Source organism: Pinus tabuliformis, chromosome 3_1, assembly GCF_031772625.1.
Source record: "Pinus tabuliformis cultivar Carrire ecotype Pingquan chromosome 3_1, CPIR1, whole genome shotgun sequence".
NCBI classification, from domain to species: Eukaryota; Viridiplantae; Streptophyta; class Pinopsida; order Pinales; family Pinaceae; genus Pinus; species Pinus tabuliformis.
Window position 1 is genome coordinate 106685232 of NC_142301.1, and position 27758 is coordinate 106712989.

The following is a 27758-nucleotide window of genomic DNA, read 5'->3' on the forward strand; positions in this document are numbered from 1 at the left end:
AGTAGGAGAAGATTATGAAGACACTTTTGCTCCAGTTGCCAAGTATAGATCTATTAGATCAATCATTGCACTTGCTACTATTACTAGTTGGAAATTACATCAATTAGATATCAAAACTACCTTTCTGAATGGGGTTATTGAAGAAGAAAAGTATGTTGAAGAACCTCAAGGGTTTGAAGTCCATAATAGAGAGACCTGTGTGTGAAAATTTCAAAAATAAAAATAAAAAATAAAAAAATAAAAATAAAAAATAAAAAAAAATCCTTGTATGGACTAAAAGCCCCTCATGCTTGGTATGCTCAAGTTGATAGTTACTTAACGAGTCTTGGTTTTACCAAAAGTGTTGTTGATGCCAACCTATATTTCAAGATCATGAAAGGAGAACCCTTGATATTACTATTATATGTAGATGATTTGTTTCTTACAGGGGCTGAGACTCTAATTGTTCAATGCAAGGAAGAGTTAATTTCTGAATTTGAGATGAAGGATCTAGGCCTTATGCGCTACTATTTGGGATTGGAAATTTGGCAAAGATTTGATGGAATATTTGTTGGACAAGGGGAATATACTATTAAGATCCTTTAGAGATTTCGCATGATGGATTGTAAGTCCATGGATATTCCCATGACAACAAATTTGAAGAAAATTCAAGATGATGAATCTGATTTGGTTGACCCCTCAATGTATCGAAAGTTAATTGGCTCCTTAAACTTCTTAACTAACACAAGACCTAATATCTGTTATATTGTTAACACTTTGAGCCAATTTTTGGTTGAGCCGTGTCACGCACATTGGATTGTCGTTAAACACATTCTAAGATATCTTCGTGGCACTATTGAATATGGTCTAATGTATGCCTCTAGAGAATGGATTTTGCATGCCTTTTCTGAAGTTGATTGGGTTGTATTCTCCGAAGATAGAAAAAGCACATCTGGGTTTTGTTTCAGTTTGGGATCTGCAATGGTTTCTTGGTCAACCAAGATGCAAACATATGTTGCTCTTAGTACCGCTAAGGTTGAATATATAGTTGCCAGTTCTACCTGTAAAGAAGCAGTATGGTTTCAAAAAATGTTTGCATAATTGTTTGGACATGCATTAGAGCCAACCATTGTATATTGCGATAATCAAAGTTGTGTAAAGCTGTTAAATTTTAGGTATGTTCTACGCTTAGAGCAATTTATTTCAATTTTCATAGTTAGCTCAATACCTTTTCCAGATTAGCAATCACATCAGCATTAAAGTAAACTGCAGATAGAACATAAACATAAATCGCAGAAGACAAGCCAAGACAAAAGGACACAAGATGTGGCGCTAGACAGGGACGAACCCCAATGTGGGGAAACCCTTGATCAATTCTTTTTATATGTTCTTCAATAGTTCAGCAGAGAGAGAAAGAGAGATAGTACATTTACAATAGAAGTCAACACTTTGACTTATCTAGATAAGAGCATAGATCATCTCTTAAGAAGATGATACATGAGATCAGTTGAAGACACGTTGCTTCAATTGATTCTCCAAGGTGACTCCTTCACCTATCATTGTGCTGCATCTCGTCATCATGTTGCACCTCGTCGTGTTGCACCATGCTGCACCCATCATCACAATGTTGCATCTCATCATGCTTTACTAATCATGACTGTACCCATCACTATATTGCATCTCCTCTTGTTGCACCATGCTGAGCTCTTCATTGCACTATGTTGCACCCAAATGCATGCTGCAATACCTCAGCATCCTATTGTTGCTTCCATCACATCATGTTGCACTATGTATCACTGTGTTGCACCCCTATTACCATGCATTATGCTACACTATCATACAGTTGTAGTATACCATGTTGTTGCTTCCATCACAACAGGTTGCACCCCTTTTCACTCATTCATGTTGTCTTCAGCACCTTACTGTCCCATGCTGCCCACGCACCTTATTCCATTGTGCTGCACCTAAATATCAATGTGTTGCACTTTAATCCTTCATGCTATTGGCTATGGCCTGAGCAGCAAGACAACCCAGCTATCTTTAAATCTTCTCTTGCACACTCAGCAATTAAGGTACATGAGACCCCTCCTAATACTGTGGTCTAGAACAGTGTTAAGGTCTTCACCATAACTTCAACTTCACTGCGTTTAGGGCAGCTTCAATATAACAACGTACATGACTATTACCTAGAACCAAGACAACGTAGAGGGCAATTAGATCCATGACAGCATCTAGGTCTCTCTTCTAAGTCTACGTTTTCGGTGGCATCCTTTTTAGGTAGCGTAGCTTCTTCTTACCCAAGGCAGCAACTATGTCTAGGGCATCTCCTTTCCCTTTAGTCCTGTGGCTAGGGCATTCTGCCTTCATGACTGTGTTAGGGACAACGTTAGGTTCTTTATGACTGTGCCTTGATCTTGTAGAGAACAGCAATTAGGGCATCTCTTAGCCCTGCGTTTCCCACACTGTTCTTCCAATTATGACAACGTATTAAGATCAGATCAAGGTTCTCTTCTTGCTGTGTTTGAGGGTTTCTTTTAGGACAGCGTTAGGGCTGTTAGGGCTTCTCTATACCAGCGTTGAACCCTATCCTTGCTGCGATATAAGAGCCTCCTTTTTGGGCAGCGAAGATTCTTCTCCATGAATGTAGATGAGGGCAGCGTATAGATCTCTTCATCTAGGGCTAGGGCAAACCTCCTAGATCAGCATATTCTCTTAGGGATTATTCCTTCCATTAAAACCCAAACAAATGGAGAGGAAGAGATCACAAGAGAGTTGTGAGTGTTTCCAAATGACTTTCAAGGCACCTCTATTTATACTAAAATGTTGAGCACATGTGGGGTTTATTTGGTTGTTGGCCGACCTTAACGAATTGTCCCATAACACAAATAAATTCATATCTCCATGAATACTTATCGGAATCGAATGATCTTTAGATCAATCCTAAACCTCTCGATGAGAGGGATCTAAGAAAAATATCAGCTGCCATTAATAAGATGACCCACATGGGGTTTGGCCCTAGTTGCCAATTTTAACACTCCCTCTCAACTAGGGAGAACTCCATCCGCTAATCCATCTACCACATTGTACTATCGCTGCCATCAATGCCCTGCACTGCTCTACTCTGTTGAACCATGAAGAAGAAGAATTGATCGAGAATGTCTCATACCATTCTCTAATGACCCGAAGTCAGTTTTATTGATCCCAGATCAATATCACAAGAGAGTGTCTCAAACCACTCATACTGATCCCAAATCAATGGAGGTCATCCTAGCATAGGGAGTATGGTAGATACAACGATGCATCCATCGATTGTATTACTATGGTCCCTAACCCCATTTCCCTGCTCATTGATGAGATGAGAGGTATTTCCCATGAGTCCCAGACTGCATGGGTAGGATGCCTCCACAGGAGAACCAATCATCATGTCCATAAGTCGCCTCGGGGTATCACAGGGGAAGGTTGAGCCATTCACCCTATACACAGCGCACCATTAGGGGAGGGTGAGTTGCCCTATGCTCGCGTGTTTCTCCAGTAAGTACCCCAAGCCCCCCGAAGCTCCTAGAGCTCAATGCATGCAACATGCAGGACCCTTATAAGAAGGTCTCTCAATGACTCCAAGTCGTTCGGAAAAGTCACAAATATGACCTTTCCCTGGGGCTTAGACAGAATCTCTGCGACCTGTACATCAATCTCAATGCAATGGAGCCTCCTTGCTCATCAACGTACCATATCCCAAATAAGGTAGTATATGATGTCTATATGTTGGAGCAATTATAGAATACGAGATTCCTCTACAATCAAATCCCCCCTGGTTGACACAGAGGATCACAGTGGTATCCATCATGTGTACAAACAGCTTGTTGAAGAGCTTCCACAACCAGGCAGCGTCACACGAGATCATACTCGTAGCTATGTATTCGGTTTCAGCAGTGCTTATAGCAACCGCCTTCTGCTTCCTGCTCATCCATGATATCGAAGCAGAAACCAGAGAGCACCAGCACTCAAAAGTGCTCTTGCAATCTTCCACACTGCCTGCCCAGTCAGCATTCGAATAATCATGTAGCTTCACATTTCCGGCAGTGTATCTCAATCCATGAGAGATTGTGCCCTTAAGATATCTCAGAAGATTCTTGGCACCAATCCAATGAGGCTCAACCATATATGAGCTCATCATGCTCACTACCATATAACTTCTGAAAGTTAAGATCCTCGAGGTAGTCACGGTCTTGCAGTTTAACATTCCACATCCAGAATCCAACTCCCTCTTACTTCTGCACATGAGAGGGTCTGCACCTTTCAGAAATAAGTCGTCCTCAGAAGGTGTCGATATGAGAGGCCTATCATCCACAACCTTCGAGCAATGGTTTGGATCGACTTCACTCCTAGTGAATCTTAGCTTCATCAGACAGCTATCAATCCTCTCATACTATGCCTGGGCAGTTTTGCTTCAAGCCATAGAAGGCTCTCTTCCACTTGAGGTTCCTGATCATGAATCTCAAACTCCTCGGGTTGTTCCAAACCTGTGGACCTGCTACATGAGGGGAATAGTCCCCTTGTAAGATTTTCCTTCGGTACATCTCAGACGTGTACCTTCATGCTCTTCTTGAATTCAGGCATCTGAGTCACCATCTGACTCACATCGGGTAGGGCCCCATAAGCAAACCTCCGATGCTATAGATGAGATGTGCCAATTGACATGGTCCCCAATGGACCATCCTGCAACTTGATACAAATTGTCAACCCTAAACTCACGAGTAAAAGCATCTTTGAGAATTCTATTTTCAAACACGTACCTTTCCATCAATGAATGCCACCCTGAAACCTTTGACTTCCATTGCCAAAGTGGACATCATGTTCTTCTTGCGATCAGGTACATAAAAGAGATTCTGTAAATGAATCGAGTTACCCTCATTCAATTGAGGGGTAACATTTTCTACACCCTTTCCGGGATAGGTGGCATCGGCTCCAAGTATAATCCCACGATTATTTCCATCTCTTACCAAATTCGAGAGAGCACCCTTCTATCTGATGAAGTGCCTTGAAGCACTATAATCAATAAGCCAGATTCCCACAGAATCTGAAGGAGAGGGCCAATACAAGATAATGCTTTTTTATCTAATCAGAAACAACATTTGATTCTTCATACCTAGGGTTCCTTGCTTTCCTTGAAGAGTCAGTCGTTTCCTTGATGACCTGCATTACCTATCATTCCTCCGATCATTGAAGATGTCCCTGGAATGATTGTTATCTTCACCAAGATATGTGTCCCTGCCATTCGGACACTCCTTCGCATAATGGTCGAACTTATTGTAACCAAGGCATTTGCCTTTCCTTTCACCCTGAGATCCGAACTTCCCATTGAAGTGATCTGTAGGTAGGCCATCATAAACTTCCGCTGCGCCATTTTGATAATATACTCTGCTTCGACTTTACCCTTGGTGAATTTGAAGAGGGATGAGGAATCCATTGATCCTTTTGTCCTTTCCCAACTGTCTTCGGTGATTGCTCTTTCACTCTTACTTGGGCTTTGTCTTCACCTCACCTCTGATACCATGTTAAATTTTAGGTATGTTCTATGCTTAGAGCAATTTATTTCAATTTTCACAGTTAGCTCAATATCTTTTCCAGATTAGCAATCACATCAACATTAAAGTAAATTGCAGATAGATCATAAACATAAATCACAGAAGACAAGCCAAGACAAGAGGACACAAGATGTGGCACTAGCCAAGGACAAACCCAAATGTGGGGAAACCCTTGATTAATTCTTCTTATATGTTCTTCAATAGTTCAGCAGAGAGAGAGAGAGATAGTACATTTACAACAGAAGTCAACACTTTGACTTATCTAAATAACAGCATAGATCATATCTTAAGAAGATGATACATGAGATCAGTTGAAGACACGCTGCTTCAACTGATTCTCCAAGGTGACTCCTTCACCTATCATTGTGTTGCATCTCGTCATCATGTTGCACCTCACCGTGCTGCACCATGCTACACCCATCATCACAATGCTGCATCTCATCATGCTTTACTAATCATGATTGTACCCATCACTGTACTGCATCTCCTCTTGTTGCACTATGCTGAGCTCTTCATTGCACTATGCTGCACCCAAATGCATGCTGCAATACCTCAGCATCCTATTGCTGCTTCCATCACATCATGTTGCACTATGTATCACTGTGTTGCACCCCTGTTACTGTGCACTATGTTGCACTATCATACAGCTGTAGTATACCATGTTGTTGCTTCCATCACAACATGTTGCACCCCTTTTCATTCATTCATGTTGTCTTCAACACCTTACTGTCCCATGTTGCCCACGCACCTTATTCCATTGTGTTGCACCTAAATATCACTGTGCTGCACCGAAGTCAAACTTTAATCCTCCATGTTGTTGGCTATGGCCTGTGGCCTAGCCCAGCAGCAAGACAACCCAACTATCTTTAAATCTTCTCTTGCACACTCAGCAATTAAGGTACATGAGACCCCTCCTAAGACTGCGGTCTAGAACAGTGTTAAGGTCTTCACCATAACTTCAACTTGACTGCATTTAGGGCAGCTTCAATATAACAGCGTACATGACTATTACCTAGAACCAAGACAACGTAGAGGGCAGCTAGATCCATGACAGCATTTAGGTCTCTCTTCTAAGTCTGTGTTTTAGGTGGCATCTTCTTTAGGCAGCGTAGCTTCTTCTTACCCAAGACAGCAACTATGTCTAGGGCATCTCCTTTCCCTTTAGTCCTGTGGCTAGGGCATTCTGCCTTCATGACTGTGTTAGGGACAGCGTTAGGTTCTTTATGACTGTGCCTTGATCTTGTAGAGAACAGCAATTAGGGCATCTCTTAGCCCTGCGTTTCCCACACTGTTCTTCCAATTATGACAGCGTATTAAGATCAGATCAAGGTTCTCTTCTTGTTGTGTTTGAGGGTTTCTTTTAGGATAGCATTAGGGTTGTTAGGGCTTCTCTATACCAACATTGAACCCTATCCTTGCTGCGATATAAGAGCCTCCTTTTTGGGCAGCAAAGATTATTCTCCATGAATGTAGATGAGGGCAGCGTATAGATCTCTTCATCTAGGGCTAGGGCAAACCTCCTAGATCAGCGTATTCTCTTAGGGATTCTTCCTTCCATTAAAACCCAAACGAATGGAGAGGAAGAGATCACAAGAGAGTTGTGAGTGTGTCCAAATGACTTTCAAGGCACCTCTATTTATACTAAAACGTTGAGCACATGTGGGGTTTATTTGGTTGTTGGCCGACCTTGACGAATTGTCCCATAACACAAATAAATTCATATCTCCATGAATACTTATCGAAATCGGATGATCTCTAGATCAATCCTACACCTCTCGATGAGAGGGATCCAAGAAAAATATCAGCTTCCATTAATAAGATGACCCACATGGAGTTTGGCCCTAGTTGCCAATTTTAACAAAAGCTCTTAGAGAACCCTATGTTTCATGATAGAGCGAAACACATTGAGATCAAATATCATTGTATTCGTATTCTCGAGTAAAGTTTGCATACTTTAGAGAAAGGCTTGGACTAGTTAAAAATCCCTCTCAAGCATTGACTATACTGCATTATGAGAATGACAATCTTCCTTAACGTGAGACCTATGGTATAGTCAGGAAGATTGCCTTGTATACTCCCTTTGGGAGTAATGATTTGAAGGCATATTATTATTGCTTCAACTTATTCTATGTTTCATCTTTCCTTATGAGGAGACTTATGGTGTCCTCTGTTTCATCTCTTCTTGTGAGAAGATTAACGGTTGGTTTTTCATCTCTCCTTAAGAGGAGATGGATGGTGTATTTATTTTCATCTCTCCTTGAGAGGAGATGGATGTTGTATTGATTTTCATCTCTCTATGAAAGAAGATTGATAATTTACTAGTTTTCATCTCTCTATGAAAGGAGATTGATGGTATGATCCCTTCCTTGATTGGTGAAGGATGAGTCATCTCTATAAAAGAGATTGGACTATATACCTTTCGTTATGATGAGGTTGATCTCTCCCTTTTGATATTTGATGAGACCTATGACTTGGTCGGAGAGATGGATCGTGAGAGAGAGAGAGAGAATGAAGAGTACCTCCCTAGCTAAGAGGGAGTGTTGAAAAAGTATAGCTTCGATCGGTACCTTCATTATGAATTTATTGAAGTCAATAATAAACTTAATGTTGGACAGGTCGACTCCAACTAAGTCAAGTCTATAAGTCAAAGGTCATGACTCTTCACTTTGACAACTATAATATGACTATAATTGGAGTTCATTTGGATCATCAATCAATTCGACCTTTGAAGTTCAATTAACATTTTGATAAGAGCAAAGAAGACAGAAGACAAGTTTGACTTGCGTTGACTTCTTTTGTTTGACTCCTTGGACCAAGCGTTGACCGTGAGCTTCTCTGTTCTGTTTGACCAAGTTGACTGGGTGTCCAAACATTCTGAAATTCTGAGTTCTTCGGACCTATTGACCAGACTGCAATTTTTGGACTTGTTGACTCATGTGTTGACTTCTACGTTGATTCTTGCATCGATTGTTGACAAAATTGTAAAGGAAGTTCGAACTCTTTGTTGACCTTAAAACTATATTTTGGACTTGTTGACTTCAAACCTATTGACTTCAGATCTGTTGGCTTTGAACCTGTTGACCATAGTTGACTTTTGGTTGACCAAATTATTACAATGCTATGTTGACTGGGCTTTGTAAGACTAATTCTGTTGTGACAATATTAGAATTGGTTCTTTATTCATTACAGTGATTTGGCTTGGTTTTGATGGTCAAAGTTTGACCTTTGACTGGTTGTAATTGGACATATTCAATTGGTATCTCTCATAAGGAAGGTTGCTCGGTTTTTCCCCAAGGAGTTGGGTTTTCACAAGGTAAATATTGTTGTCTATTGTCTTACTTTTCTATTGTGATCTCTATTGCTCATTATTGTCATTGATTGGAATTTTTCATGTGTAGCCACTTGATGATAATCTACTCCAAGAATTAAAGTTGAATGATCTAAAGTCTAAATACATCATTGGAAGTAGTTACCAAGTTGAAAAATTATTTCTAGTCCTACATTAACTAGAAAAACAACATCAATTACATGGAGTCTTCTTCAATTTGACTACAAAATGAGGTGGCAGTTACAAGTTCAATTAGAGCGAGTTAGTTTTCAGTGTTGCTTGAAGGAAAAACGAGTTAACACTCCAAGTGTTGATTGGAAGGAGAGTTAAGACTCCAAGTGTTGATTCGAGGGAGAAAGAGTATCACTCTCAATTAACTCGTTATTAGAACTCAACTTCTAAAATTGAACTAGGCCTTCCTTGCATGCTCGAATTGGGTCTATAAAAAGGAGGATTGTTGAAAATGTAGCAACTAAAGGTCTTCTGGCTTGTGCCTTATAGCATTTGTCTTTCTCTCAGTATGAGTGCGAGCTCATGAGATAGACTGTAGTTAGGATGAGTTTATTTCCATCTTACTAAAATAATCATCAAGATAGCATGCATAGAGTTGGAGCTTCAGTTAAGTGGAGTTTTCATCAGTTTGACTATAGAATGAGGTGGCAGTTATAAGTTTAGTTAGAGAAAGTTAGTCTTCAGTCTTGATTGAAGGAAGAACGTGTTAATACTCCAGGTGTTGATTGGAGAGAGAAAGAGTATCACTCACAGTTAACTCGCTAATCAAAACTCGAGTTTCTCAATTGAGCTAGGCCACTTGCATGCTCTAATTGGGTCTATAAAGAGGAGGACAAAGGCACAAAATTCACACAAGTTTGTGAGAGCATCTTTGATTGTGGAGAGCGTAAAATTGAGCATCAATTGTGGGCAAGGATTTAGTGATTGTGCCCTACAAAATAGGAGCAGATTTGCGCTTGGAATAGGGCCTCTTATGCACTAGGAAATAGGGCCACAGGTGCGCTAAGGTTTAAGAGTCCCTTGTGCGCTAGGAAATAAGAGAAGTGTGCATGTAAATAGGGGTTGCAGTGTGCAAGGAAGGAAGAGTCAGGATCAGGCAAGAAGGGCAAGTAAAGGCTTCAACAAGGGAACAATTACGTGCTAGAGGGCCGAGATCAAGCAGTGATCAAGGCAGGCGAGATCAATTGTATCGATTAAGATTAGTGAGATGAAGCAGAACGCTTTCTCATAGACAAATTGCTTTGTAATAGATCCAATTGCTCAAGAACAATCAATAAAATACCACAACAAAGAAAGCAGGTTTTCCCATTTGGGTTTCCTAGGTAAACAAGTGTGTCAATTTGTGTGATGTGTTTTCATCTCTGGTATTTTATTTCTTTGCTTATGAATTGTCAAGAAACTTTGTATCTTGGTGAAAATAAATTTGGTTTCAATTTTCAATTGCCTAGTTTTCAGTGATTCATCCAAGTAGTTGTAGAGTTTCATGGAATATTAACAAGGATGAAGGCACATAATTTACACAAGTTTGTGAGATCATATTTGATTGTGGAGAGCACAAAATTGAGCATCAATTGTGCACAAGCATTTAGGAGATTGTGTGTCTACGGAGATTTGAGGAGCAAGTGTGCATGAGTTTCAAAGTTGAATTGCGCTAAAGAATAGGAGCCACAAGTGTGCTAAGAAAGATGGACTTGTGCGCTAGGAAATAGGAGAAGTGCGCAAGAAAATAGGAGTTGGGATCAAGCAAGAGGCAGAGCAAGTCAAGGCTTCAGCGGGGGAACAGTTGTGTGCTAGAGGGTCAAGATCAAGCAGTGATCAAGGCAGGTTGAGATCAATTGTATCCACTGAGACTAGTGAGAAGAAGTAGAACGCTTTCTCAGAGACAAATTGCTTTGTAATAGATCCAATTGCTCAAGAACAATCAGTAAAATACCACAACAAAGAAAGAAGATTTTTCCCTTTTGGGTTTCCTCGGTAAAAAAGCATGTCAATTTGTGCGATGTGTTTTTATCTCTGGTGTTTTATTCCATTGCTTATGAATTGTTAAGAAACTCTCTACCTTGGTGAAAGTAAATTTGGTTTCAGTTTTCAATTGCCTTTTTTTCAATTATTCATCTAAGTAGTTGTAGGGTTTAAAGGAAAATTAACAAGAAGGAGCTTTATGAATGACATCTTGCAAAAGCATTTTTATGATAGATAAGGTTGATGTATTTTCAATATCTATGAAGGACTATTTCAAGCATCACATGCTCCTTATCCTAGCATTCCAAGAACACTGTCAATATGCTAGAGTCTAATCTTTGCACATCAAGACAATCAAAAATGAAATGAAGAATGGATCATTGTCATTCATGTATGTTGAGGATTCGTTCATGAAGCAAGTCCGTTGGCTATATTGGATCTGCTTGAACTAAAAGAAGCATTCCCTATTTAATGTATAATTAACATCTCATATAGGCATGAAACTCCATGGCTTGAATTGTCCCATCTATAATGACTATGGCAAAATTTGCAAAGACAAAAAAATTGATGATCCTAGGGTTTGTAAGCCCTAGAAGACTTGTGTCTTGAGTGCAGAATTTGTAAATGGTGTAAATCAATGACAACCACTGATTGAATTTGGACTATGACTAAAGTTCAAGAAGACCTATCAACAAAATAAGGTATGCTAAGGGAAATGGACCAAGTATGTATTGAGAATGTTTGGCATTCTGCAGTATAGTGTGTTGGTTGAAGTATGACTTGCATTGATTATGATTGTATTGATTGAAATATATGGCTGGTATAAGAAGGCCATCGCTTGATTCTAGTTGTTGCTAAAACAATATATAACAAAGTTTTCCTTCAAATGTTTGAGACATGGTCAATCCAATTGGATTCAAGAAGTTTCTCTAGAAACAGAGGGAGTTGAGAAGAGAAGTCTTATCACTCATGCTATGAAAGATCTGGTAGTCTTAGGGTTTGTAACCCTAGATAAAATCTTGAAGGATATGACTGAGAAAGCACTAGGGTTTGTGAATAAGACCCTAGAGCTAGACCTTAAGTATTGAAGGTTGTTGCTTCCGTTGAAAGAAGAAACCCTAGCTCATGAAGGAAAGGAAAGCAACATGTCAATGATGAGGCTGAGGATCATGAATTTGTAGATAGATCTCAATGATTTCTGCAGAAAGGCAAAGATTAAGAGGGAGTTGACAATTCCCTACAATCCTCAAAGATAAGTACATTATATCTCTTCTCCTTGATTATTATCATTATTGTTTTGATATTAGTTAGCCTCTTGTCTTTATTTTTTTTTGTTGGGTTATAATTGTTCTTCCAAGACCTCCTAGTGAGGATTGTAGCTACATTGTGAAGGCTGCCAAGGCCCTGGCAACAGGTGGAAGTATTGGAAGAACGAAGCAAATATTTGTGACAAGAGGATTCTCCCAGGAAGAGGGAAAGATTTATGAGGAGACATTTGCTCCAGTTGTCAAGACTCACATGTCAGAGGGAGCAACCAAGATTGCCAGAGTTACTGGGAAGCAACTGTGATACAACATGTGTTGAAGTGCCGGCATGGTTGATTGAGATATGTGTCATATGATGAAGTACAGTTGCTGGGATTCACAAATTCAGCTTGGGGTCCGCTATGATGAGCAAGAAGCTGTTTGCACTACTGAAGTAGAGTATATTGCAGTTTGCTTAGCAAGTTGAGAAGCAGGGTAGCTTCAAGATTATTTAATCAAGTACAATCATGATAATAAATGTGTGTGGAAACAGAGCAGTGAGACTCCTACGTATTTCTATGTTGAGCTGTTGACATTCTCTGTGTCCCTGGATGAAGTTGGTGTACTTCTCGAACAAGCTTGGAGTAATTGAGAATGTTTCCCTTGGTTAATGGAAGTGTTGGTGCTGTAGCAGCTATGGGCCTGGATTGCTCCCTTGTTCATGGGGTTTGATCTGGAAGCCATAGAGTTGGCAGGGGATATAAACTTGGAGTAATTGAGAATGTTTCCCTTGGTTAATGGAAGTGTTGGTGCTGTAGCAGCTATGGGCCTGGATTGCTCCCTTGTTCATGGGGTTTGATCTGGAAGTCATAGAGTTGGCAGGGGATATTGGCTCCGTAAGCATCAAAGCCTGGATTGCTCCCTTGGTCATGGGTTTTGTTGAAGAGATCACTATAGATCCACTGTCCTCCTATAATATCAAAAAAAATAAGACCAGAATATAGAAGAAATACAATAATTTTACCATTCAGTCTCTGATCACTGAAAGGCAGATTGTGAACAACAATGACACGGCAGTCCCATTGACTTACTTTAGCGGTCATTTGTTGGACATGAATAAAATTATCTTATGTTGGATGGAGAAATGGTATGTGAACATCCTTATTCTCATCTATATTAAGTGGTGTTATAAATCTGCTTGTTTGATAACTGGATTAGGGTTTGTTGAAGAGATCAAAATAGATCCACTGTCCTCTTATGATCTCAACAAGATTAAACCCCGAATATGGAATAAATACAAAAATTTTAACAGCAAACCTTGTGACTGACCTTTGGAATTTTACCATTCAGTCTCTGATCACTGAAAGGCAGATTGTGAACAACAATGATACGCCATAGTCCAATTGTGCGATTCTCACCAAGTTTCTTTCCTTCTGCTTCTTGTTCCAACAATGTGATTTCATCCCAAAATGCTACATAGCACACCTGAATTTCATCCACTTAAATCAGAACTACTCTGATTTAATAGCAAATCAGAATAACTTGAGAGTTATAAATACAAACCTTTTTTAATGATGTTTGTAACATGCCAATAGGTTGGTAAAGATCATCTCCTCCACCAAATGTGCAGGTTGACACAACAGCTTTACAATTGTTCATAAATCTTTTATCTTCAAGATCAATATCAAAGCCTCCACGTTCACTATAGAAACCACAGTGTACAGTCGTTGTCTCTTGTACCTAAACAGAAAACCAGTCCACAAAATTTAAATTCAAGTGTTGAGATTAGGCACCGCAAAAAAATTGTAAGTGTGTTTAGTTATGCATATGACAAACCATGTAACAGTTTAGAACATCAGACTCACAATCAGTTAAAGTGTCATGCATCCAGCCAAGCATACGGAACAAATTGTTCACGTAACATACTGTTGTATCAAAAGCAATATTTGGCCAAAGTTCAAACATTTGGGCCCCCACAAAAATCTCAGAAATATCTGGTATCTGGAGGCAGCTTATAACCTTGAAACTTTCTTGTCTCTCTTGGAGTGTTTGGTTTCCAGTGAACAAGTTAAAATTTTGGCTTTCCATTTCTAGTTGTTTAGAAGCTGTAGCATTGCCTCCGACTTCTTGTCTACTCTCCAAAACAGCATAGAGCACACTTCTAACAGGACTATCACTGGCCTGTTCGGACGGCAACTCCAAATGTTCAATATCCTCTGGAGGTAGAAGCTTCAAACAGGCTGATCAAACAATAAAAGTTTTATATGAATCTTCAACTCAAAACCCAGTAGTTAAAACATATTAGTGACATTGTTCACAATTCCTGTGATATGCATAAAGTATTTCAAATATTTTGCTCAGGCACCCCTAGTGATAAACTGAATACACCATTTGAACACTTAAAAGCAACAGACACAGGGTAATTCTGAAAAGCAGTTTCTACATGTCTAGTTCATTGAGAGATGACATCTGATAATACAAGTAACGAAAGGAAAGAAGCTCACTCCAGCTTCTAATGCTCCAAGGAATTAAGAAGGAAAACTAGAAGGTTTTAGCCAGAAGCCACCATCTCTATGGCTGCACCATAGAATTTACTTATTTTTCTCTTGATGGGTTGAGTCATTCTCGAATCTCAGCTGATGACGTAGACAAAATTCATTGTCCAGTCTAGGTTGAGTCCCCTGGTTTTCCCCAACCCTTTTAGCATTTTTTAAATTGTTAACTTGCCCTCTGGGCAAGTTTAAACCTTATCTATTAATATAGGCTTTTATATTCCTCCACTACCATCCGAGAAAATCTGAGTGGAGATTAAACTCTCCAATGACCTCAACAATTCCATTCGCATTAATGTCAAAAAACGCAGGTCCAAAAAAGGGTGACTTACATTAGTTTTCCCAATTGTATCTCCATTTTTTGAAGCAAAATGGTTGATGGTGAACTAGAAACCTCCCCAAATATATGCAACCGCCTGCAAGTCACATATATCAGAAACTCATAGTTCAGCCTAGGACCGAGACGTCTGGAGACCACCGGAAACTGGAGCCGGGATCCTAGACTCCAACAAGACACCTATCCTTCAAGCATTAGTATGACGGGCCATGGTGTCCCTCTGTGGAATTTGAAACTGGGTGCAGCGTATAACATCCCAGTGAGACAACCACCCCATCGTCCCACGAGGAGACTTCACTGACCAAACAAGGATTACAAAATCAAGGACCATCCATTAAAGGCTCCCAATATACCTGAAGACATAGACCTATCCTCACTCTCCAGAGGAGCAATCACAAAAAGATGAAGGATGCACCAAAGTGGTACATGGAAGGCCTGCAGCAACAATTGTGAAAAATCACAATCACAATCTTTTTATTTCCTAGAAAGATGTCGATGAAAGGTTGTAGCATAGCTCCCACAAGCCAAGCCTTCTAAACCTACTAAGCAAGAGGCTCTACAGATACCCTTGAAGTCCTTTACCAAAGGTAACTAAACATACATATCACTCAGTGGAAAAGAAAGAAGTCCCAAGGAGATAAATAACCTTCAAGGAATGTTGGAATAGGAAAATGAAGCTGCTCTGAACCCAACTATTATAAACCCAGAAAAATCTAATGGCTATTAAGATTGTCGCTTGGAAGGTGATTCTGCAAGGATAAGGTGCCATGACATGCAGCAAGTCACCTTAATTATCTCCTATGGTGTTTTATTAATCAATTTCCTAAGTCAAGACTTTAGACAGCAATTTAATTTAATTGTTGGGTATTTTTTATAAAAAGGGAAGATAAGTCAATGATGGATTAAGTCGTAGTCGTCAATCTCAATAAAGTGAGATCTAATCTCAACCATTAAAATTAGGGATTTCGCTTGAGATTAGGGTTTGATCTTTTTAATAGGAGGTTTGAGCCAAAGGAGAGGCACATTTGATTTGGCACGAGTTGGGACTCAAAGCAGTGCAGTATTTGGTAGCGAGAGCAAGGAAAAGCTAGATTGGGCTAGCTGGAGTACGATCAGGGAAAGTGAGATCAGCAGAGAGGTCGAGTTTTCTCTTTGGCCAACAGGCTGAGTTTCTTTGTATACAAAAGTATTTTTCTGTTGAGTTGTGCATATGGGTCGTACAAGAGCCGAGTGAGAGAAAGAGAGCTGAGATCTTTTGTTGGGTATTTGCCGGAGCAAATTCTTGTCTAACTGCTAAAGAAAATATTTCTCCTGGAGCTAAATAAGATGCCCGTCATTTGCTAGTTTTCCCATACTAGGGTTTCCAGGGTATATCTGTGTTATTCTTTGTTGCATGTAATTGCATGTCATTGGTTTCAAATATTTTTGCTTCTGTTGTTTATTTAGTTTAAAACCAGAAAATTTCTTCTTACAAATCAGATTAGAAAGCATTGTTTATTTCAGATCTGTGATTATTTGTTGAGACAATAAATTTGTAACTCGGTTTAAGGAAATTAACATGGTATCAAGCTCTAAACTCTAAATACGAAGCAAAGATATTTGACACAGGTTTCAGGACCAAAAATAAATCAGATTATAGTTTTTCAATCTCTTCGAGGGTTTTATTCTACAATGGTTACTAATGTTGGATATGAGGGCAAGCTTGAGGGTTCTTCAAACTATCTGCAGTGAAAGGTCTGAAACTCAGACGTTCTCAAGGAGAACAAGCTGTGGAGCTTCATTAATGTTGACAAACCAAGTGTAGTGTACTGTAGTTTAATGCTTGATTCCTCTTCTTGATAATTACTTGTGAATATTAGGTGTCTTCTTCATCAAGCAAATATACAAATGTTCAAAACATAAAGATCACAATGAAGCAAGGGACACCAGAAATTAGGCAAGAGGCCAAGGCAAAACCCACAAGGAGAAAGCCCAACAATCCTTCTCTTATAGAATCAGATCAGAAGAGACCAAGACCAAACTGCCACAAAGATACCAAGTCAAAACCTCCTCCAAGTCTCCTCTAGCTGTCGAAGTCAACGCTATTGTTTAGTTTTTGAGCTACATTGAGGTCAGCTTGTGCCCTCACACTTGCTGAACACTAAAGCAAATTTGTTTTAAGGCTTTGCTTGTAAAATTAGTGGAAATAAGGCTAGTTATACCTCATGTAAATAGAGGTAGCTTTATTTCACTTTTCATCACCACTCACTCATCACTCTTCTCTCCCTAAAGAGTGCAAATTAGTATTCATGTTTCTCTTTGAGCAAAATGTGATCTTTTGTAGTGCATGTTTCTCCTGGAGATGGTTTTTTCTTGGAGACGATTTCCTAGGATTATTTGAAGTGTTTCTCTTAAAAAAATTTGTAAGTTTGCTACAAATCTTCTATATTTTGTATATTCTATCTATGTCATAGGGTTTCTAATTATACCATCATATAAATGCAAAATCTATCTCAAAATATTGCTCGTTTATGACATGTAAAAATGTTTTCCCGAAAACCTTTAAAGGAGCATCGAGTATGCATCCCTTATATTTTGTAAGTTTGCTACAAATCTTCTATATTTTGTATATTCTATCTATGTCATAGGGTTTCTAATTATACCATATTATAAATGCTAAATCTATCTCAAAATCTTGCTTGTTTATGACATGTAAAAATGTTTTCCTGAAAACCTTTAAAGGAACTTCGAGTATGCATCCCTTAGATTTAAAACCTCCCCTCACAAGGAAATCGCTGGGGTTTAAAGTGGATCTCCTAATCATCCTCCCTTACTTCAACAAGGTCATTCTCACTGATTTAGCCCTAAAAGACTCCATTTTCCCATTTAGGACAACGCACTACATGTAGTAGTGTTGATCAAAACCTCTTCTTTAATTAATTTTTCCTCCTATCTAATTCCTAGATATATAGGGTTAGGGTTAGGGTTTTATGCGAAAATTTGCTAAAAAGGTAATTTTTGTTTGATGTTTTATTGCTCTTAAAGTAGCAAATGGATTAATAAATTATATAAAAGCGAAATATAGCATTGTTGCATGTTAAAACATTACCTTCCAGGTTGATGCATCACTTTTTTGTTGTTTAGGCATGATTTCAAACATAAACTAAATCCTTGGTATTTATTTGACAATTTTGCCTCCTTAGTTGATTATTCATTGAAAGACCTTTTCCTCTCACTATTATATCACATCGCTTACCTTATCACTGAAAATCTGCAAAAACCTAACTTATAATAGCCTTCTAATTGGTCTAAGAATAGTGTATCTGAACTTTGGCATAGATTACTTAGGCCTTCTAAGCCTTGCTGGTACTATATCCCAATTTATAGACCTCATATCAATCACCTTGAGCCATTCTAGTTGGATATCCTTTAAGTGAGCTTTTAGGGAAACCTCCCTTGTGGTCAAACACCACCAAATAGCTGGAGAAAGGTTGTTGATGTGACAAAGGCAACCAATCTCTTGTTGCCCTAGGATTTGGATCCACCTAGTAAGGCTTTGCACTAGGCCTAGCAACACAGCCCATTTTGTCTAAATGATTATATCCATTATGAACCTCTAGATCCAATCTCTTGTTGCCCTAGGATTTGGATCCACCTAGTAAGGCTTTGCACTAGGCCTAGTAACACAGCCCATTTTGTCTAAATGATTATATCCATTATGAACCTCTAGATCCATGTGTGGTCTTCTCTTCACCCCACTACCAAGCACTAATTCTTCTAATCACAATGTAGAATAATATTTTGGTATAAGGACATATGCTAAGGTATGGAGTGGAATATTTAGCTAATCCCATGGTTTAACCACCTATTTGCGAATCTAATCATACAAGGTCGTGTTGAATTTTTTTAGCTATGGTCGGTCTTCATAATTTATATTTTTAGCCCTTGTAATGTGTAAACAATTTGTAAGACATGTTCTTCATGTCATTTTGATTATTTAGGCCTTGAAAGAATTTTTGTAAGACATGTTCTTCATGTCAGATTTAAAAGAGAAAACTTTGAAATTTGAATTTTGGGTCCAAAGTAGTCAAGTCGGCCATCCCTCAAATCAACTCGGCCGCAACGAAGAGACACACCCATTCGCGAAGGTAGAACACTATATAAAGGCATTCGACCTCCTCCACAAAGGCACCATTCGACCCCACAAAAGAAAGAAGTTTTTGGGCATCCAAGCGAAGGACAAGAAGGACGAAGATCTTTGTCTCTCTAGGTTGCATTTCTCTCTCTAGACCTCGCACATTGAGATCACTCTTGAAGAAGTTTTGGTAAGAGACCACTCTTGAGGAAGACCTATATCTACAATCTATTTGCTTGTCCATGACTATGGGTTCCCATATGAAGGCAGAAAACAAATTAGAAGGAGCTACAAACTTTAAGGCTTGGAAAACAAGGATTGATCTTCTCCTTGCAAAGGAGGATCTCTTGGGTACTGTGAAAGGCAAGGTCACTGAACCTAAAAAGGATGAAGAGAAATGTCACTAAACCTGAAAAGGATGGAGAGAAATTAAAATTTGAGAAAGATGATATTTCAGCTGGAAGTTTCATTGTAGATTCCATCAAAGATCATTTGATCCCATATATTGCAAATCTTGACTGCTCAAAGAAAATGTAGGATGCCCTAATTGGTTTGTATGTCGTCAACAATATTGGTCAAGCGATGAGTTCAAAGAATAAGGTTCGTGATGTTAGAATGAAAAGGAATGATACTATAACCTCATATTTCATGAGGATTTCTCAATTGAGACTCAAGAGATCAACTTCAAGCAATTGATGAAATCATTCCAGAAAAGGAATTGGTGACTACAACACTTAATGGTTTACCTGAATCATGGGACTCATTTGCAACAGTAATATGTGCAAGAAAAGATGTTCCAAAGTTTAATGAACTATGGACCGTGTGTACTAAAGAAGAATCAAGACTCATATCAAGTGGAAAGATTCAGCCATCCAAAGATGGTGACTCTCAGGCATATGCAACATGTTTCAAGAAGTGTGGAGGAAGAAAGAAGTTTGGCTTTCAAAGAAGAAATGGAAGAACAAGACCTAAAGAAAGAAGATATGCTCCACACGGAAAGAGAGATATGACAAAAGTTCAATGCTATCAATGTCACAAATTTGGTCACTTTAGACACGATTTTCTTGAAAGATCGAATGATAGAAAGACAAAAGGAAAGCAGCATGCCTCTGCGGCATATTTTGAAGAACTTCCAAAAAGACCTAAGAATGAAGATCCAAGTAATAAAGAATTCTTCTACCTATCTACTCTTACTGGTTATGTTGCGGAAAGTGAAGACTTGTGGCTAGTAGATGGTGGTGCCTCAAGGCACATGACGGGAGATTGAGACAACCTCGCAAGTATGACGGAAAGTAGATAATCACAAAAGGTGGAACTTGGAGACAACAACAGTTATGCAATCAAAGGCATTGGGAAGACATCCATTGAGCTTGAATCAAGTGATAATGTTCATCTTAGCAACATATTATATGTACCAGGTTTGAAGAAGAATTTGGTTTGTATTTCATGCTTGGAAGATAAGGAGATAGAGTAGCATTTGTTGATGACAAAGTTCTTGTTTGGCCCAAAGGCTCTAGTATAGATTCCGCTAGAGTAATTGGAGTTCATGAAGGAAGGTTGTATAGACTTTTGAAACAACCTACTCAAGCACTTGTACATAATAATATTAATCCATGTGAGCTTTGGAATAGAAGATATGCTCATCTTCACTATAAAGCTTTGTTAGCCTTAAAGCAGACAGCCGCAAGTGTTCCAAATTTGCAGGAAGAACATGAAGGAATATGTAAAGGATGTGCACTTGGGAATAATGTAAAGAAACCTTTTCCAAGCAGCGAAAGTAAATCCAAGGAAGTCTTAGATCTATAATTCATTCTAATGTATGTGGTATGATGCCAACTATGTTGCACGAAACTTCTAGGAACTCAACGTTTTGGGCCGAACCCATACCCAAAACTTGGCAGAAACTCAACCATCATATAATCATCTATGAGAGTTAATATAAACTTCTTTTTTTCCTTCTAAATTGTCATCTATGGGTCTTATTCCTTTTTTTCTTGCAAGATAATGTGTTACACTTATTTATTTATATATATATTTTTATATATACATATATGACGTTTTGGCTGAAGTTTCGGCCGACGTTTCCATTTTTGGGAGGTAGTGTTTCTAAACGTTCTCGTTTCGGAAACTCCAAAACGTTTCGGCATTTTGTGCAACTTAGGATGCCAGTGAAATCTCTTGGAGGCTCTTTGTATTATGTAATCTTTATTGATGATTTGTCTCATAAGGCGTGGATCTACTTTGTGAAGACGAAAGATGAAGCCATTGACAAGTTCTAGGAATTTAAGGTTGAAGTTGAAAACTTGAAGGGAAAGAAGATCAAGATTTTGAGATCTGACAATGGAGGAGAATATACTTCCAAGGAACTTGTTGCCTTTTGTAAAAATTTGGGATTAAGAGGGAGATAATAATTCCTTGCTATCCACAACATAATGGATTTGTTGAAAGAAAGAACATAAGTATTGAAGAATCTATTAAGGCAATGGTGCACGATCAAGATCTACCTATGTTTCTATTGAGTGAAATATCCATGACAATTGTCTATAATCAAAATAAAAGTGCTCATCAAATTTTGGAAGACAAGACTCTTGAAGAAGCTTTCACCGAACAGAAACTTCAGGTTAGTCATTTAAGAATATTCAGTTGTCCTATTTATATTCACGTACCGAAAGATAAGAGAAGGAAGCTAGAGCCTTCAAGAAAGAAAGGAATATTCGTTGGATACAGTGAGTCATCAAGGCCTATAGAATCTATGTTCCAGGTCAAAGACAGGTTGAAGTTAGCAAAGATGTGACCTTTGATGAGAATGTGACTTGTTGGAATCCAAGGAAGTCTCCATGGATTCTGATGGTGGTGAAGAAAGTGAAGTTCCCAAGGAAGAAGTTACTGGTCCATCCAATAATGCAGAATATCCCAAACATCTTCAAGAAGAGCCAGAAGGGCTTAGTGAACTAGTGGATATGATTGTTGTTCCTGAAATCAAAAGGAGGCCAGCATGGCTTATAGATCTACCTTGCAAGAACCAAAAGGACATGCAACACCATGTGGCTCCTTTACAGAAAGCAAGAGGCCAAAGAGGTATTCTAAATTAATGTTACATTTATCGTTATCGGCAATTTATTGTCGGGGGTCCAAAATTTTAATTATCGGCAATATCGGGGAAATTATCAGGAAACTTAAAAAATAAAAAAAATAAAATATTCATTTTTTTCAATTTTTTGAACTTATAAAGCAACATCAACATCAAATAAACACATTATCACATAAATATGAAGATAACACTACTATATAAAATTTATAAGATGTCAAGTGGTACATCAAACATTGATACTGAAATATGACATATGTCCTAACTCTCCTAAGTCACAAGTCTTAATAAGATCAAACAAAATTGCATCAAACAAAAAGGTGTATCTCATGAGATGAACATCATGAGGCATCTAGACACTGCAAGCCTACAAGGCTAATCATGATGCACTAAAATGTCAAGTTTCAACGATTCCCCCTACCTCTTTTATGGGCAAAGGTCACTGGTGTCATTCTTCCTCTAGAAGCAATAGGTGGATGTGTTGAGCCTGAGCCTGGAGTGGAAGGTGAAACTTTTGGGGAAAATCTAGAAGATGAAGTGGGGTGTCTTCCACCTTTTCCCCTAGATGCAGTCTTTTGTGCAGGTGGTCGTGGTTGCAGTGGTCGTATCTTTGGCAACTCTCAAATTCAATATCCTCCCCCTGCTCCATATATGTCTCTCCTACAAGTGGAGCATCATCCTCCTCCTCCACCTCCTCCCCCTCATCCTCTTGCTCCAATTACTCAGGTGCCTCCTCCATAATAGGCCTCTCGGTCTCCACCCTCCACAGACTCATGGTGTCAAGTGCCTCCAATGAAATGGCATCTGTATCAGGTACTTTGTTTATCTGCCTGACCCATAACCTGAGATTGTAGTAGACATATACCATGTCATTGAGGCAGTGGACATCTAACCTGCATGAGGAGAATTTTGTGATTAATCATTAGAGGAATCATTTAATCGGGATTCAAGATGATGTCCCACATATGTCATAAATTAAATTAATGAACTTACATAAAAAAATTAAAATTAAATTTGAAAAATTCTAAGTTTCTAACCTGTTGCGCTTCTTGGAGTGTATCTTTTCAAAGACACTCTAATTGCGCTCACACCCTAAAGAGCTGCAAGTTTGACTTAGCACTCGATGGCAAGTTTTTGCAACTCTAGGACTCTTCCACCATATTTTGCCCACCAAACATCTACAACAAATAAATGGAAAGGATACAAATTTCCAAGGAAATACAATGACTTATAAATGACTTATATTTCAATTTTCCATTAAATAACAAATGTCAAAATTCAAATAGAATCATAGATAGTCATAGAAACTAAGAAAGGAAACACATTGAAATTTGAAAGTGAAAATTGAAATAAATTTTACTTGCAGCTTACCTGGCATCCTTGCAGTCCTATCTTGAATATCCATATCATACCCAAATGTCCCAGAACCCAACGTATATACCTCAAGTTGTTTGGAAATCTCATTGCATTCAGTGGAAGTCAACACCATCCTCAAAATACATTGGTAAAATCCATCCATAACCTCTGCATCAAACTTGAATCTACATGCAGAAGAGAATGTAGGGTTGAGGTAGATCCTTGCTGCATGAATCGGATGATGGAGAGTGTTGTTCCATTGCTCATCAATCACACCCCATATCTCATCTCGTCTAGTGAATCCTTCTTCCCCCTTGTCTTCATAGTATTGATAGATAGCTTCCTTGGCCTTATCCACGACCTCATACAAGTAGCCCATTGTGGGCTTCTCGCCATCAACCAAGCGAAGAACCTTTACTAAAGGTTCACTGATAGCACACAATTCCTCCACTCCCATCCAAAAACTCTAGTTGTGTCTCACAAGTTGGGCTATGGGTTTCCCATCCACTTTTGTGCTATAGATACAAGAATTTCGCTCATCTAAGAGAAACATCCTTTGCAACTCCAACATTGAATTGTGAAGAGATTGAATAGAAATGAAGCTTAATTGCAAAACGTGTGATAGCAGGACGGACCAACTCCTTTCCCCCTCTGAACTATCTCATGAGTGTTAGAACAAATGTATGATTGTAAATATATTTTGTAATACTCCTAGCCGACTCGACAATTTCCTTGATCCAAGGAATATTTCCCACGTCCTCTAGCATCAAATCAATGCAATGGGCGGCACAAGGAGTCCAATATAAGTTCGTATACCTCTCCGTGAGCAACTTGCCAGCAACAACATAGTTAGCAACATTGTTTGGAATGACTTGGACAGCATATTGCAGACCTATCTCCTAAATGAAGATATCCAATAACTCACATAATAATTGTGCATCTTTAACATATGTAGATGCATCAATAGATTTGATAAACATTGTCCCCTTGGGACAATTAACCAAGAAATTCATAATGGACCTGCCCTTCCCATCTGTCCAACCATCTGAGATAACGGTGCATCATGTGATCTCCCATGATTCTATCAACTCAATCAATCTCCTTGTACAATCAGCCTTTTCACCTTGAGGGAGATGCCCTCTCAAGTCATTATAAGAAGGGCCCTTTTAGCTTGGACCAACAATGGCAGCAGCTTCAAACATGGAATGGTAGAATGGGTTGTTCTTGGCAATGTTGAATGGTATGTCACTCCATAGAAAGCATTTGGCCACAATTTTGTCAGCCTCTTCCTTCTCCTTCGATTTCACCATTGACCAAATAGAAGGTTGCCTTCCAGACACGAATCTTAGCACGGAGAAAGGTGAGGATGTTGAAGGGCCAGGCATTATAGAAGGTGTGCCCAAGGATTGGCTTTCCCCCATTGCTGAGAAGCTTGTGGATCTATTTGCAAGATCAAGCCTTGCTTCTTCCTTTTGTTGAAAATAATAGCGAGAAATTGATTCCTTGATTTGTACCTTAATTCAAAGAGTCAAACATGAGTTCCTTCTTGTGCATTCTCAAGTTCCTAAAATTTAGGAGTTTCCCTAAAAATTAAGAGTGCATGAGGCAGTGAACTGATGTGTTGAAGTTGAAGGTTGAGTTAAATTGGGAACTGAAAGCTTAAGTAGAGTTAGCCTCCTAAATTTTAAGAGGACCCAGTTAACTAGTTTTGTTGACTTTTGATATCTAGAAAAGCTCCAGTTCAATTCCTTAATTAGAAAACTCACTAATTTTAACCATTCAAATTGCCTTTAAAAGGAGGAACGAAGGCACAAGTTTAATCATTGTTTTGGTGCGCACAAGTTGGTGAGACCAAGCAATAAGAAGCACGAGTTTGTGCGTGGAGCTTGTGAGAGGATTAGTGTGCAAGAGAAACTTGTGCACAAGTTGATAGAGGGCAGCAGAGATCGACAGTCTTGCAAGGGTTTCAAGCTTAGAACAAGCAGGAAAGACGAGTGTGTATTTCATATCGAAACAGTTGTATTTTGTAAGATATCAATTGCTCAGTTTTTCTATCAATAAAATTATCATCAAGTGGAGAGTTTTCCAAGTTGGGTTCTCTAGTAAAAAAAATTGTGTCTTGAATTGTGTGATTGTTTTATTTATGTTCCTAATTCTGCTACAAATTGAGTAGAGAAATTTTGTGTTTGTAAGAAAAGAAAGTGTGTTTCATATTGTTCTTATCAACAGCTCAGAATTTCATGGAAATTCTACATGGTATCAGAGCGTGGATCAGAATAAAGACCATCACAAGTAAAACACTTCATAGTAGAAGACACTTATGTGATAGTTGCAGTCGAGGGAAGCCTAGCGAAGGAGGGAAAAGGGATTGTTTGTGGTGCTATTTTCTCATGACAGCGGGCCGAGTTATTGGAGAAGGTAGCCAACGAAGAAGGAGAGGTTTTGGGCTAATTTTGTGCTAGTTTGAAGGTCTTATATCTTTGTTTAGCATGCCAAATTTCTATGTAACCTCGAGTTGGACAAAGCAGTTTAGGGCAATTTTGAGCTAATTCAAGTCTATTATAACAGCCTAGAAGGAGGCCAAGTACAGTGGAAATGCAGGGCTAGAAGGGATGAAGGGCAGCGCTGAAGTTGTGGAGGGTTGAGGTCGTGTTGAGGGCTATTGCAGTGGTATAGAAAGCCCTAGCCAGTGGGCCAGAAAAACTGAGAACCAAGGGCACGAGACCGAGTTGAATCTCAGGCAAAAGAGGTATGTATTTGTCTTCTTAAGTTGTTTTGCTAAGTGGATATTGTTCAGGTTGGACAATGTATGTTTGGCATCTTAAGAGTAGTGAGGGGGGCTGCTAGCAGGTGTCAAAAGGAGCCATGAGTGCAGATCTGTGAAGGACTATTAGGTCTGCTAGGAGAGCCAGTTTTAGAGGCCCTAAGTACAGTTCTTGTGAAGGACTACAAGACTGTTAGTGGGCAAGTTTTTAGATAGCTCCCAAGGGAAGTAGGATGGCTTACCAGGGGTTGAGAGCAGATCATTGTCTAGAGGGAGCATCGAACTTCATAGCTTGGAAAGGGAGGATCACGATAGTGCTGGAAAATAATGGGGTGGGACAGTACATTAAGTAGGCGATAGCACCACCTCAAGACCCCCAGCAATTGGCCCAACACAATAAAAGTGATATCAAGGCAAAGAGGATCATTCTAGAAGAGATCAAAGATCATATAGTGCCTCGTATCCATGAGAAGAAGACAGTGTATGAGATGTACAATATAATCCTGAAGTTGTATCAGAGGAACAGTGATACCAAGAAGTTTGCTCTTAAGGAGAAGTTGAGGAGCATCCAAATGAGCAAGGATGAGCCCATCGACCCATATTTGTCAAGGTTCACTCAGGTACGAGATGAACTATGTGGGGTAGGCGAGGTTGTATCTAATCATGATCTTGTGAGTTTTGCCTTACTTGTACTTCACAAGTCGTAGAAAGGGTTCCAGGATGATGTTAGTGGGAGAGAACTTCCCAAAGTGGGAAAGGTTTTGGATTCACTGCATACAGGAAGCGATCCAAAGAGGAACCATAGAAGGGAGATCAATTATGACAAAGGACAAGGAGAACTGTGCCTTGGCAGGCAAGGGTAGCAAGGCTAAGGGCAAGAAGGGCCAAGGAGAGGTTGGGTCCAATGAGAAGGGAAAAAGAAGGATCTAAGTAAGATCAAGTGCTTCCATTGCCATGAGTTTGGACACTATGCTTCTAAGTGTCCTGGTAAGAAGAAGGGGTCAGGAAGGATCATGTTGTTGCATCAGCGGAGGTAGATGACTTTTCTGCCCAGTTTGAAAAATATTTTTTGTTGATAGCTTGCATGGCAAGCTCGGCAGATAGCAGTATGTGGTATATTGATTCAAAAGCTTCCTTCCACATGACCGGGAACAAGAAGAGTTTCAGCCACCTGAAGGAGAAGAACATGCAGGTTCAGATTGAGCTAGGAGATGATGGTCAGTATGTAGTTAGAGGAGTTGGTACTGTCAGCTTTCAGAGGGAGTTAGGTAATTCCCTTCATCTCAAAGATGTTGTTTATGTTCTAGGATTGAGGCAAAATCTTGTTTCAGTAGCCAACCTTGAGGACAATGGCTATGATATCATCTTCAACAGAGGTAAGGCGTACCTCCAGCACTTGGCTTCTGGATGTAAGAAGCAGATAGGTGTGAGGGTGAA

General features: G+C 39.2%; 1 protein-coding gene across 2 annotated transcripts in view; it reads right to left on the reverse strand.

Moving 5' to 3' along the window:
* LOC149185993 (DNA-directed RNA polymerase subunit beta (DUF616)) overlaps positions 1–27758 on the reverse strand; it is a 109988-nt gene that overhangs the window by 69138 nt on the left and 13092 nt on the right. For both annotated transcript variants that reach the window (XM_089410862.1, XM_089410861.1), the window contains 3 exons: positions 14130–14350; positions 13674–13850; positions 13440–13595 (listed from right to left, as the gene is read on the reverse strand). In XM_089410862.1, the coding sequence (XP_089266988.1) occupies positions 13440–13595; positions 13674–13850; positions 14130–14350 (554 nt within the window). The remainder of the gene's footprint in view (positions 1–13439; positions 13596–13673; positions 13851–14129; positions 14351–27758) is intronic.